Raw genomic sequence first — 12,912 nt, 5'->3', positions numbered from 1 at the left:
GCTCTAGTATCGTCGGCGGGGGCCGCGCGGTGGTTCCCTGCGACCAGCGTCGCTGAAGCCGAATCGGCCATCTTGGTAGCTACCGGCTTGTGCGCCCGCGTTGGTATCAACGTCCATGTCATCCATGGATTGTGTCAGGCGAGCGGGCGGTGCTCGGGGTTGCGCTACGTGGGTGCTCGCAGGAACATCCTTCATGTAGACGTAGAGTAGTCTTCCATCAGCCTGTTGTTCTGATTAGCCCAGCCCAGCAATTTGCACGCCAGACGACTGACCTTCTGGTTGTTGAATGTTGCAATAACATTCTCGGCCCCGTCTCTGCTTGCAAACTGTAGTTCAACCATGACGGTCGGGTTGGAAGACAAGAGTCTGCAGCCCAGCGTCTCTCCGCCAATTGGGCTCATGACGGCTTCGATATCCGCGGCTGTGGTTCCAGGTGCAAAGTTGCTCGCGATGACGGTACACGGGCCTCCAGTCGCAACACCTCGAATGCTGAAGCCTGCTGCACCTTGACCGATAGCGGGAGCAAATTTGCCGTACGTCCTACTGTTGCGCTCAACCTGCGATGCTGAAGCCGTCCGAGCGAGGGTATTCCTGTTGTTGGCTGCGCCGCGGGGATTGTTCAGCTTATGCAGATCATGCTGCCATTTCCCCTCGATGCTGCCCGCTGGTTTTGCGCTCGATGATCGCTTTTGGACGCCGGCACCCCCGTTTATCCGGCTGAGCAACGAGGGCTTCTCGGACTCGACGCGCGACCGTCCACCAGCGCCTGATGCGTTCGCTTTCCGTCCTCGGTTGGCTCCGCCTAGGAACTGCTGCGCGAGGGCTTCGTTCTTCTTCTTCTCCCTTGTCTGCTTGACAAAGTTCTCAAACGATGCCGATGTTGAGGCGACCATGTTGGGTGAGGGTGCAAATGGAGTTTCGTCGTGGTGGGTTGATGTAGAAAGGAAGCGCGTAGGTGCCGACCGAGGAACAACGGTGGAGCGCGTCCATGAGCAAGAGAGCCGCATGGATGAAAGCTTGGACCATGACCCGCTCGGCGAAACGAAACACCGCCGCGAAAAGTTCCCATACAAAAGTTGCGCTCGCTGCTTCCCTTCTCACTCCAACAACGCGCCCAACTATTCGTAAGTCATCATACCCTCCCTCTCTCTGTTTACTGTTGTTATCATGATGAACACTTGTGTCGCCCCTATCATACATTCTATGGTGATCCGACCACTCAAGCCAAACGAGAATACTGATCGTTCGCAACATCTACCAATTTGTTACTGCAACTTCTGCTGGGACCAACGCTAACAAACTATAAAGGGTCTCGCAGTTGTCTGTCCGAGTATGACCTCGCGACTATGATGCGCATTGCAAAGCGCCACCGCTCATGTCGGTCCGTAGCCCCACGAAGCGTTACGCCTGTCGCACATCCTCTATGGTCGTTGGTTACAAGCGATGGCAGACCTCGTCATAGCCTTGTCCAGACGGCAAAGGCTTCGTGGGCTGTAATATGATTCAAAAGGTTAGACCACATCCCTCGCACCCCAGTACCTATCCTTAGATGATGAGCAACAAATGTATTATCAAATACCGACCACTCCGTGGGGAATAAACTAGTTCGATTACCTGAATCTCTTCCCATACCCGAGCTCTAGTCGAAACGTCTTCTGTCTGAATTGTTACTGACATTGCTCTAGGTAAATATAGTATTAAAATAACACATCTTTCAGCTATCAGCTGTGCAGTGGAAAGGTACATTACCCACGTTTTTTTCTTCTTTTCCATGCTATGATGAACACCAATTCATGCTAACTCAGACGGGGCTCGCCTCACTGATTGAAAAAACATTCGAGACTTTTCATCTTTCGACTGATTGCTCTCTTCAACTGTGTTATTTGTTCAAATCAACGACGGACATTATATGCTGACTGTCAGTCGCAGATGACGCTCGTATCGTGCATCGCCACTACTCATTCTTCCTTCCTCCTCAACCGTTGTCACACGCCGATGGAATTGAGTAAGGTGTGTACAGCAGGAGACGAAGCGAATTCAATAGAGGTGTCTGTCGGGAAGTACAGCGCGATTATGTAGTTTCTTATGTATAATGAAAATGTCTAAACTATTACTACTACTGAACCTTGACTGTTCGCAAAGTACATTGACAGTGAACATGGAACCCCTAGTACACACTGCATATGGGCAGAATCTATTTAAATACTCTTGATCGTGGTAAATGCATACTTAGATTAGGCTTCTACGGAGGAATTTGTCCTAGCTAAACATCATGTGCACGCTTTGTTGTAGGCAAAGACCTTTTTTTTTTTACGAACATGGGGCGAACTTCAGGCAGCTCCCCTGTCGAGCAGATTCCGTACATAGAAACAATTGAGTTATACTGGCCATAAATTTGGAGCGGTGTGTACAGTTGATGTACAATCGCATATCGATTTAAGACACGTGAGGACGCGCATCGCGGTTCCGGAGTTTAGAGATCGGCCTCCACATTCCTGAAACAATTCTCCAAACACAACGTTGGCAGCCCGACTAGCACACGCCCCTTTGCGAAGTAAAGAAAGATGGCAGCGAAGCCCGAGGACGCGAGTACGGCACCTACAGAGGGGGCCGGTCTCTTTAGTGGAGCAGGTCTGGAGAAACAGCCGGAGCCTGATCTTGTGGCTGGGTCCAACGACAAGAACGATGGAGGGGAGGCTATCGACAACGCCACCGCGGCAGTAGCCGATCTCTCTGTCGACGAAAAGAAAGGAGAGATCAAGGAAGCAGACGTCACTCCCCAAGCCAATGCCGTGGCGCCCGAAACCGCACACAGCGAAGCCAAACCTGTGGAACGGAAAGAACCCGAAGCCGACACCGTAGCGCCCACTCAGGGACCCTTCTGGCCAGAGACGGCGCCCGATCACCCACTCACCAAGTTCTACGATGCTTTCGAAGCCCTCGTTACCGAAGCCCAGCATGGAGAAGTCTATGGCATAGAGCTCAGCAAATCGAAACCCTTCCATACCAAGCTCATACTACAAAAGTTCCTCCGAGCCAACCAAAACGATCTGGAGAAAGCGAAGTCACAGCTACTGGATACGCTGAAGTGGAGAAAGGAGTTCGATCCGACCAAGGCGGCAGGAGAGACATTCGATAAGAGCAAGTTCGATGGGCTAGGATACGTGCTGGAGGTCGAGGGCGTGCCGGAGAGTCCCAGCAAGAAGGATATCGTTACTTTCAACATCTATGGAGCTGTCAAGGACAACAAGGCTACGTTTGGTGATCTAGTTGGGTATGTTCTTTCTTCTCCTAATGCCATAAGTGGTGCCATTCTAACAGAAGCCTTACAGCTTCCTCCGCTGGCGTGTGGGCCTTATGGAAAAGTCCGTCCAAGCACTCAACCTCCCCGCTGCTACGACGCCCATTCCCAATTTCGGAGAAGGCCCAGACCCATACCAAGGATTTCAAATCCACGACTACCTTCAAGTCTCTTTCTTGCGCCGCGACCCCCTTGTCAAGACGGCAACCAATAAGACCATTGAGATACTAGGACGCCATTACCCCGAGACCTTGAGCAGGAAGTTCTTCGTCAACGTACCCGTGGTCATGGGTTGGCTGTTCAACGCAATGAAGTTGGTTGTGGCCAAAGAGACGAGCAAGAAGTTTGTGGTGCTGAGCTATGGAAATCAGCTTGCCGCCGAGCTGGGTAAGGGTGTACCGAAGAGTTATGGTGGTGAAAGGGCAGAGCTGGCCGAGAGCGCCGAGAGTATGAAGATGGCTTGATGTAACATGTGATTCTACTACGAGGAGGAAAAGTAGGCGGTAGATGTAATGGCAGGAGATGGAAGAAGCGACTCAGCGTGTTTGTCTGGCTTCAAAAGCCTTGTTATACCCCACCCAAGATTGTTCAGTCCTTTTGGAGCGAATTTGTTATGACAGTCATTACTTGTATGCCAATTCAGCACGTTACATATATACCTTGAGATTCAAAATGCACCATCACCATGTTCAGTATTCAGAGTGTTCGTACACAAACAGTTGGATATCATTACTCCTGGTCAGCACCTTCTTCGCCCTTACCTTCAGTCGGCACTACTGCTCTATCAACCCAGCCCTCACCCCTCAACACACCTAATCCCTTCCTGGCAACACCACTGTTAACCGCCCGTGGCGACACCTCATACAAAGCATTGACAGTTGCCAAACTAACAACGAAAAGCAGTACGTCTCCATTCTTCACGCCCTTCCACCATCTCCTCTTGACACCCACTTTCCATAGTGAATCAATCGACATTCTGGCTGTATATAAGAAATTACTCCGCCCACCTTTCCTCTCCAAGAAAGCCCATAGGCCACCGAGGAAACCACCTAGGAACCATCGTTGGGTGGAGAGGAAAGTCCGGGGCAGAATGTTCTGGAAGAGGCAAATAGAGCCCCAACTCGTTCCTATAGCACCAGAGAGGAAGAGCGACATGCGCAGTACGCGTTTGGCGAGATTGTTTAACGAGGCGATGGGAAAGGAGAGGAAAGCTTTGTACTTTGTGATGCTCATAGCCGCGAAGAAGAGAGTAAAAAAACGGGCGATTTTGGGAAAGGCTTGGATCCAGTACTGGACGTAGGTTCGCAGACAGGAAGGATCTTGTGGGTGGAGCAAGGCGCACGACAAGGACTTGATGGCTGGATGTGCAGGAGAGGTTATGGGAGAGATGGACGACAGGCGTTTTGGTAGCGTTTCTGCATTGGGGAAGAGGATGGGTGATACGAAAGCTGGCCAGCGTTGCCGCGATATGTCGGCTAGGTTGTCCACAATATCAAACGTGCCTGGCCACTGCGCCGTGCTTGGGTAGTCTTTGGGTCGTTTCTGTATGTACTCTGGTGAGTTCTTCAGTATGTGATTGCCCATGCCAGAAGGGAAACAGTCACGGTCGAAGACGAATGCGTGCAGTAATTGACCACATGCCACTGGCATTATCATCCAGGAACCAAGCCAGGTTGGTTTGTTCTTGAAGTATCCTAGTTCCTCCGAGTAATTGTAGCCAAACTCCAGAGCTCTTGTCATTATGTATATCGCAATTGTTACGCGCAGTTGATCCCCGGGGTACACTGCGAGGAAGAAGCCCGCCAAGCTGGATCCAATGGCCGGTGCCAACCTCGACGTCAAGGAACGGGATATGCGCGGGTTTCGTCGCCGGAACGACTTGCCTTCGTGGCTGAGTAGGCTTTCACGGATGCGCAGAAAGAAGCGACGTAGGAGGCGGTGGAATAGGAGTATGAGGGCGAGGGAGCTGCTGAGGCGCACGTTGGGTGACTTGAGGACTGATGTCCTAGGTTGACTCCTCTTCGCTGTCCCCCGCGAAAGGAGCCTCGTGCTAATCACTTCCCATGCCTTCAGCCCCGAGAAGGTCACAACGCCCAACCGCAGTGCAGCGCGGAATGCGGCTACATTGTAGTCATCCGGACCCTTGACAATCGCGTCGTATCGTTTAGGATGTATAGTGCGCTTCTTCACGACGGGTGCGCGCGAAAGGAGGTACTGGTGCAGCAACTGATACTCCTTGGCCGAGATGGTGTAGCGGAGCGCATTGCGCAATATTGGATCGACGCTCTGTGCTTTACTGGGCGGCGTGGGCTGCGATGCGCCAGACGACGACATACTGGGCGTCTTCGGTTGTATGTGTCAGGACCATAGTTTGAGGGGATGTTGTTGTCATTAGAGAGTCTGGGGAAGCTAGCCATATGACGATGATCCCTGAATGCTGCGCCTATGATCCGCGTAGCGGACCTCGGCACAGCCCTCTGCCCCATCTTATTCACATGCGAACCCATGCAGTGTCTTGTTGCCGTCAACTCCGAGCAACATGGACTCAATCATAACGGTACTCAAGAATCGTGTCAAAGTATGTAAATCACTCGTGGTATACTTTTCTATATACTCTGTGGCTCAGAGGAAACGCTTGCATTACAGATTCGAGTCCTCGGATACGAATTGTGCATCATTTAAGGTACCAGTAGCTCGATACAAACAGCGAAACAAAAGAGATAAAGCTACACCATATTACAATGTATAGCATCTAAAAGGCGAGGAAGGCAAGAACAGCACCGAATAGAGCACCCTTGGGCACCACGGTGAAAGGCGAGGCAGCGCCAGTGAACTCAGCTGGCGAAGAAGGGCGGATGGCTCCAGTACCGGTAGCAGTACCCATAGGAACAGTGGCAGTGCCCATGGTGGAGGGGATGGGGTAAGGAGCACCACCAGCAGCGGATGTGGTGGCAGCTGGGGTCTGAGCAGGCTCAGCAGTGCCAGGCACAAGGGCAACAGGCTCAGTTGGATTGGCGCCGGCAGAGTTGGTCTGGGTGGTGAAGTGAACTTGTGGGACGGTAAGTGTTGTGGTACCGAAGGTGATGGTGGTGCATGGAGTCTCTGCAGCAGGAGTCTCAGGGGCAGGAGTGGTGGTGCCAACAACCTGAGTCATGGTTGCAGAGGAGACGACAGTGGTAATCGCAGGAGTTTCACCGGCAGGGACGGTCGTAGTACCTTGGGTAGGAACAGCAGGTGTCTCACCAGGGTAACCAGGGCCGTATGCACTGGATGTGTCCTGAGCAGGAGCAGAGGGAACAGCAGAGCTCTCGCCACCAGCGGGAGGGGCAGCCATGGAGCTGCTCTCAGCGGCCTCTGGAACCTCACTGCTGCTAGCAACACCAGTGGAAGCACCACCAGATGGAGCGGCAGGAGTAGGGTTCAAGGGAATGTACGAAGGGCAGTCATCGACGATGCTGGGGTTCTTAGGAACGTGTTCAGCGCAGATGCCGATGAAGTATTGAAGGGCCTTGCTGATTTCGTCGTCGCTACCACAGCGAGCTGAGATACAGTCAATGACGTTCTTGGTGAATTCAGGCTTGACACAGTAGCAGTTGGAATCGGTGTTGTCCTTGCAATCTGGGGCCGAGATCTGGAGCCACGAGTTCATGCACTTGGGAACCGAGTCCGTGATGTCGACAGGAGGGTAACTAGGGCTGGAAGGCTGAGGAGCGGCGGAGCTGGTAGCAGGGAGGGCAGTTCCAGAGCTAGGGACAGCAGAAGTGACAATAGCAGATGAAACAACAGCTGACGACGCGGCCGTTGAGGATGCGACGATTGAAGACTGCTCGCAAGATTCTCCGTAACCGCAACCAGCAGCAACGGAGCTCTGAGATGTAGGTGGTACCTCAGCGGTGGAAGACTCCGGTTGAGGAGTAGCAGTGCTAATGGAAGAGATCGATACAGGGGTGCTGGAGACCTCGACGACAGAGGAAGACTCAATCTCGACGGCTGAAGAGGCTGGAGGAGTGTAGGCGGGCATAGAGCTGTTGGCAAAAGGAGCAGTGGAAGAGAGAGGTGTCTCAACAGGTGTGTTACATGCCTCGCCATACTGTCCGCACTCGTTGACAGAGGTTGCGGGTGTCTCAACGGCAGAAGACGATGCAGGAGTCTCGACCGCAGAGGAAGCAGGGGTCTCGACAGCGGAGGAGATAACGCTGGAAGCTGGAGCAGTGGATGACTCAACGATGGTGGAAGATACAACTTCGCTTGAGGTAGAGGGAACCTCAGGTGGAGAGGGAGTAGTGTATGGTTTCTCAGCATTGCAGTCAAAACCAATGTTGTGGAAACCAATTTCGCAAGACTCCTTTTCGCCCTTGTAGTGTGAGCCAAGGTAGACCTCGACGGATTTGGCGCCACCGCACTGTGTGTTCTGCAACGTCGATCCACCCGCCGAGCAGCTGGTGTGTTGCTTGCAGAGAGATCCGTCTTCCATCTTGTAATGGAGTTCAATTTCAGCGTCGAACTCGGATGAAACATCCATGTGTGTGATCGAGAAACCACGCTGGGCACAGCCGAATGTGGCAGGCTTGTCCTTGCGAACGGTGTTCTTGATGCACTTGTTTCCAAACGTCCGCTTGCTCATGGAGTCCCGCTTTCCGAAGGAGTTGGAGCACTTCCATCCTCCAGAGAAGTCAAAATCACCATAGTTGCCGACAGACTGACCATCTGTAAGATCCGACCAGTCGAAGCCACCCTTCTGCTTGTCGTCGCAAACGTTCTTGCTGTAGTTGGGTGTGCCGTAGTTGTCGAAAAAGTTCCAGTGTGCTGCGGTCTGCTGGGCTGCGAGGCCAGTGACCAAAAGAGCGTATGTGGACTTCATGGTGAAATATAGAGGTCGAGTTCAAATTCAAAAGTTGCAATAAAGATAAAGTATATTGTAGTTGGACCTTGAACGAATGACGGTCTGACAAGACGGCAAAGTCGAAAGAGTGTGACTTTGTTCGCCTTGGTAAGCGAAAGTAGCAGCAAATGCAATGCTGTAATTAAGAAGATAGAGTGTGTAGAAACACTAGGAGAAAGGACAATGGAGGAAGATATACTTCTACCACCACGCTCGTTCGAAACAAGCCAGCTCGAAACATTTCCAAAGGATTGGTCCGCCGACAGCCTCCGACTCGTCTGCTCAGCCACGATCAGAACGAGTCGCCCAAGGGGCCTCCATGTCCGTCTTTGTCGCGCGCTCTGCAGGTCCACATGGCAATAGTGTCGTCGGTTACAAGATGGCCTGGGAAGAGGTTGTGGAGCCTAGTCGAACGGCTTTGGCGTGAGCATGTTGTAAGCGAGGGCAACAGGGGCGCTTCCGAAACGCCCTAAATAGCAGGCTTGAGTAGACTGTCATGCAGGTACGAGCCAATGACGTGAAGAGGTTGTACATCGGCAAGCCAGCTGCGTCAAGTATATTGTTCAATGCTCTTATGACTGGGTGAGGCCCGATGTCCACATTCTCGAACGAACGCAGAGCCGCAAACTGTCGACGAGTCGTCACATCTATGCTTTGTCGCCTCCCGGATCAACTTCAGTAGCGGTACCGCGGAGACACTAAGGGATCGATATATGCGGGCATCTGGAGGGTTCCATATTTGCTTTCTTCGTGTGTCTGGCCCGCCAGTCCCTTGCCCTGCATCCGTCTAGATCCGTATTGCCTAGCCAAGCTATTCTCCGTCATCTGTATCTCCCGTTCGAGCCAATCCCGCCACTAACTTTAGTCGTGAAGCTGTCGTTCTGAAGGAACATGCACGAGCGTGTTTCACGGCTGTTCCGCCATTGCGCCCTTACAGTAGCCAACCAGCGTGAGGAACATCAAGCTTCGCGCGACATGGATCCTAGGTCCATCGAGAGCCCGCGTCTCGAAGGCTTGTTTGCGATATTAGAAGGACGGTAGCATGAAGAAGAGCGTTGAAAGCCACGATAGAGCTGCCAGCTGATCAAGCTCGGAGTACTGGCAGCGTTGTTCTTACTGAAGTTCGGGCGAGAAAGACCGAGGCATGGAGGGGCATGCGCGATTCATCACCCGCGCACCACTCACTATCCATCTGCAAATCAATATTGAACGTCCTTCGGAAGGTAATCTGATTGCCAGATGGAGGTTGCATAGCTCTCAGAATATCGCATATGGTGCAGGGGTGGACTGGCAAGCTTTGGAGACATGGCGCACGGGTACCTTGCAGCATGTGGAACAGGCCACAAAGGTGTCGTGAACGCGGAAGTGGCGGTGTCAGCGTTCGGAACACTGACGCAGGACAGTAGTTCCTGAACAAGAATGACGGCATCTCAAGGCTGCAATTTACCACAAGCCACATTGTAAGAGGACGCGACATGAGAGGAGATCTTGTACACAACTGCAAGACGTTGGCTCATAGATCATCCTCAAAGCTTTCAGATTATCATCAAGAAACACAGTACAGAGAACTCAACCGAAGGTAGTTCAGATTGTACCTCGCTGCTTCGGTACATTGTCGGATTGTCCCTTCGGAGAGCCCTGACACGTTGCTATTCTTGTACTCCCTAAGTCCATGACAACCTAGTCGTTTCGAGAATTGAACTCCGCATGAAATACTGACATTATGCTACGACTACCCCGGTCCCTTTAGTAACGCATCCGACGATGACAGCCACGGGAAAGTTATGCAAGAAGGAACCTGTCATCTTGCTATATTCATGGAACGTAGACATTTGCAAATTTCTGCCGTGATCTATACCGATGTAAACGCAGTGAACGCCAAACCCCCAATGCACAGCACTGATATCCACACAATTCTGGTATCGTTGCCGTTGCCCCCAAAACGCCTCGAAGATGAATCGCGTTTTGTAGGACTAATTTATGCCCAAAAACGGGTGGGCGAGAACATAATACTCCAATCTATAGTTGCGCGTCTACGCGCTATGTCCGGAAGGTTGCTGCCTCCATAACTATTCGTCTTCGACCACAATGTGCACTACTTCACTCCGACGACGTTCCTTGGTAAGATAGTCGCTAGCTACGTTACGAACACGAGCGTGACACTCGTGCGCGGCGCGATTCAGGAATGGCACCTGGAGAGCTCCGCAGATTGCGACCAGGGCAGAACCCCACCAGGCCAAGGGTGTGAAGTGTAGCTCAATAGATAGACCGTAGAGTAAGCCAGCAATAGGGCTCGCCACTGTACGGCAGGCAGCACCTGTCGACGCTGCTAGTCCGTTGATTCTTCCGAGATGCGACCTGTCGGGCGTAGCTTCTTTGATCATGATCAGGAGAAGTGGGAAGGCCAGGATCGATGTCAGATTTCGCACGGTCAGGCAAGCGAATAGACCGGGGTAGAGCAAGTTTTCGGGTAGAAGCTGCAGGAAGGGAACAATAAAGTATGCAATCGGATGTGCGAGCGTAACCACGAGGAGCAGGCGCCATACACCAAAGCAATCCGCCAATAGAGGGAAGACGAAGCCCTGGATCGCGAGCTGAATGATGCCGTTAAGAGAAAGGATGATGCCCACGTTCTGAATAGGGATACCAAGACCACCGCCCAAAGAAGAAGGCGAGATGTCCAGTGCGTTCATGTCACTGTCAGCGCGTTTGTCCTGGAGGAAGATGGGAAGGAGGTGATCGTATGTCATCTAAATTCACATCAGCCGGTTGTTCATGTCGGGATATCTATTGGACTTACGGAATGGTATGTGAAGATCCCCAGTGCTACGACGAATAAGATGACTGGACGTGTGAAGACCTTCTCATCTGTTGGCGATTCTACCCAATCTCCGTTAGAGCGCACACGCCAGATTTCGTCGTGTTCAACCTCTACGGCGTTGAAAGTGCCGTAAGAATCTGCTGTCAAGTTTGCGGCTGCATCAGCTGTCGCACCCTGGGCTGGGAGAAGCGGCGTCTCTGCAACGCCTGGGTCGTATTGTTCGAAATAGCCTCGAGGCTGCTTGTCTGGGTGAGTCTCCTCTAGAAGGAAATATGCCATCAAGATAGAGAGTAGGAGTAGAGAGGCACAGATAATGTTTGGAAGTAAATAAGGGAACTTGGCAAAAAAACCAGTGGGGCTGAAGACAGATGGAAAGTTTCGAGCGGGCTCAGCAAAATATCCGCCGATCGATGCTAGAGCAGTCAGTATAGGTGACTAGGGGACGATGGATTGGTGAGATCTTACGGCCTATGATAGTACCAATGCTCCATACAAACGGCATGACTGCATACGCCTTTGCTATTTGCTAATTAGTAATATCTAACAGAAGCAGGCGTTGGAACTTACGTTCATGTTCGGGTCGTTTGACCAACTCTCCCACCATGGTCTGGATAACGCCGATGTTACCATTAAGCGCACCGCCGATGATCCGACCCAGAAGGGCGACCCAGAAATTAGGAGCTAAGCCAACAAGTAGCAAAGAAGACATTGTTCCTAGACACCCAAGTATAACAACGGGTTTTCTACCTATGCGATCGGAGACTGAGCCCCAGTACATGCCCGAGCATGCTTCAGCGAGCGAAAAGGCGGAGATGAGCAGACCGGCGAAGAACGGTGCATTCGCTTCGGAGCCAACCTGGAAGTTGGTGACGAGTTTCCATGCGTATGGAAGTATCGAGGTGAGAGCAATTGGTTCTGCGACTCGAACCAGTGCTGGAATGTACTGTCAGTGCGAGGCTCAGGCTAGTGACAACTAGTGTCAGTGACGTAGAAAGTCATACCTAGGAGACCGAGCTGAGCAGCGGGAAATTGATCTTCGCGGATTTCGGGGGCATCTTGGGGGAGACTTGTTCTTCGATTCTTGGTAAGAAATGACATTCTGCAACCTGGTTTGGTTCTTACGGCTTCGCCAACACGCAGTTGTCCTTTAGCTCGGAGGTGGCTTGCTGTGTGAGTAGAGCTTTCCCTGCGTTTGACCTAAAAAGACCTAGAAGCAAACAAATGAGGGCGCGGTGGCTAGAAACAGAAGTTGTGTGATAGCGGTGTGCTGTACAAAGAATGCAGAGAGGAGAACGGAGGAGGAAAGTTCTGGTCGGTGCCCGTCCAACCAACGGAAGCCAGCCACTAGGACGGGACGATCGGCAGGCGCACTAGACAGACTTGGCGAGCACATTACCCTGCATGCAATCTACAATGAACATTCTGCATGGCGATGCAGCACAACGCCTTTCCACTCGCAACTCGATACCTCACTGACTACTCAATACAGACACACCCGCTGATTTTCCCGCGAAGATACCGTGGAGCACGTCGGGGAACCTTGTTACATCTAGTTGTGACCCACATAGCGGTGGCGATAGCGATGCGCTAGTGACTTGGCGCTCTTAGCCGTTTCCGCGGTTCTCCTGCGTTTTGGTGACATCAAGCGTAAACCAGACGGAGCGACGTCATCGTTATCATGTTTTTCTCTCCTCTTTTGGTGCAACACCTCTTGGAGCAACACCTCTTGGATAATCGCTTTCAGCCTTAGATGATTTTCATATCTGCATCTAGCATATGGTGCACAAAGACCAATCATCGAATTCGGGTAAGACGCCCTAACGTATAGGCGGCCAAGGAAGCTAGCCGTTGCCCTGCATCGCTCTGCATATGGCCAACCAGAAGGCGGCTGTACCTTTTTGCAACACC

General features: G+C 52.0%; 4 protein-coding genes across 4 annotated transcripts; 1 reads left to right on the top strand and 3 right to left on the bottom strand.

Annotated features, from left to right (window-relative positions):
* Positions 1-3: 3 nt before the first annotated feature.
* On the bottom strand, positions 4-893 carry GT037_000896 (nucleotide-binding alpha-beta plait protein; the record flags this gene model as incomplete). The annotated part of the gene is made up of 2 exons (XM_038925943.1): positions 4-222; positions 273-893. The coding sequence occupies 2 exons, from the start codon at positions 891-893 to the stop codon at positions 4-6; spliced, it is 840 nt and encodes a 279-aa protein (XP_038791799.1).
* Positions 894-2,564: 1,671 nt separating this feature from the next.
* Positions 2,565-3,765, top strand: GT037_000895 (uncharacterized protein; the record flags this gene model as incomplete). The annotated part of the gene is made up of 2 exons (XM_038925942.1): positions 2,565-3,274; positions 3,333-3,765. 2 exons carry the CDS (start codon positions 2,565-2,567, stop codon positions 3,763-3,765), a joined length of 1,143 nt encoding a protein of 380 aa, XP_038791798.1.
* A 265-nt stretch (positions 3,766-4,030) lies between these two features.
* On the bottom strand, positions 4,031-8,162 carry GT037_000894 (uncharacterized protein; the record flags this gene model as incomplete). The annotated part of the gene is made up of 2 exons (XM_038925941.1): positions 4,031-5,644; positions 6,078-8,162. 2 exons carry the CDS (start codon positions 8,160-8,162, stop codon positions 4,031-4,033), a joined length of 3,699 nt encoding a protein of 1,232 aa, XP_038791797.1.
* Positions 8,163-10,252: 2,090 nt separating this feature from the next.
* Positions 10,253-12,102, bottom strand: GT037_000893 (mfs general substrate transporter; the record flags this gene model as incomplete). The annotated part of the gene is made up of 5 exons (XM_038925940.1): positions 10,253-10,933; positions 10,984-11,417; positions 11,470-11,523; positions 11,572-11,937; positions 12,006-12,102. The coding sequence occupies 5 exons, from the start codon at positions 12,100-12,102 to the stop codon at positions 10,253-10,255; spliced, it is 1,632 nt and encodes a 543-aa protein (XP_038791796.1).
* Positions 12,103-12,912: the final 810 nt, after the last annotated feature.

The sequence above is a fragment of the Alternaria burnsii genome (genome assembly GCF_013036055.1).
Source record: "Alternaria burnsii strain CBS107.38 chromosome Unknown 705, whole genome shotgun sequence".
Lineage (NCBI taxonomy): Eukaryota > Fungi > Ascomycota > Dothideomycetes > Pleosporales > Pleosporaceae > Alternaria > Alternaria burnsii.
Note: the sequence above shows the minus strand (reverse complement) of the source record. Positions and strands in the feature narration are given on the sequence as shown.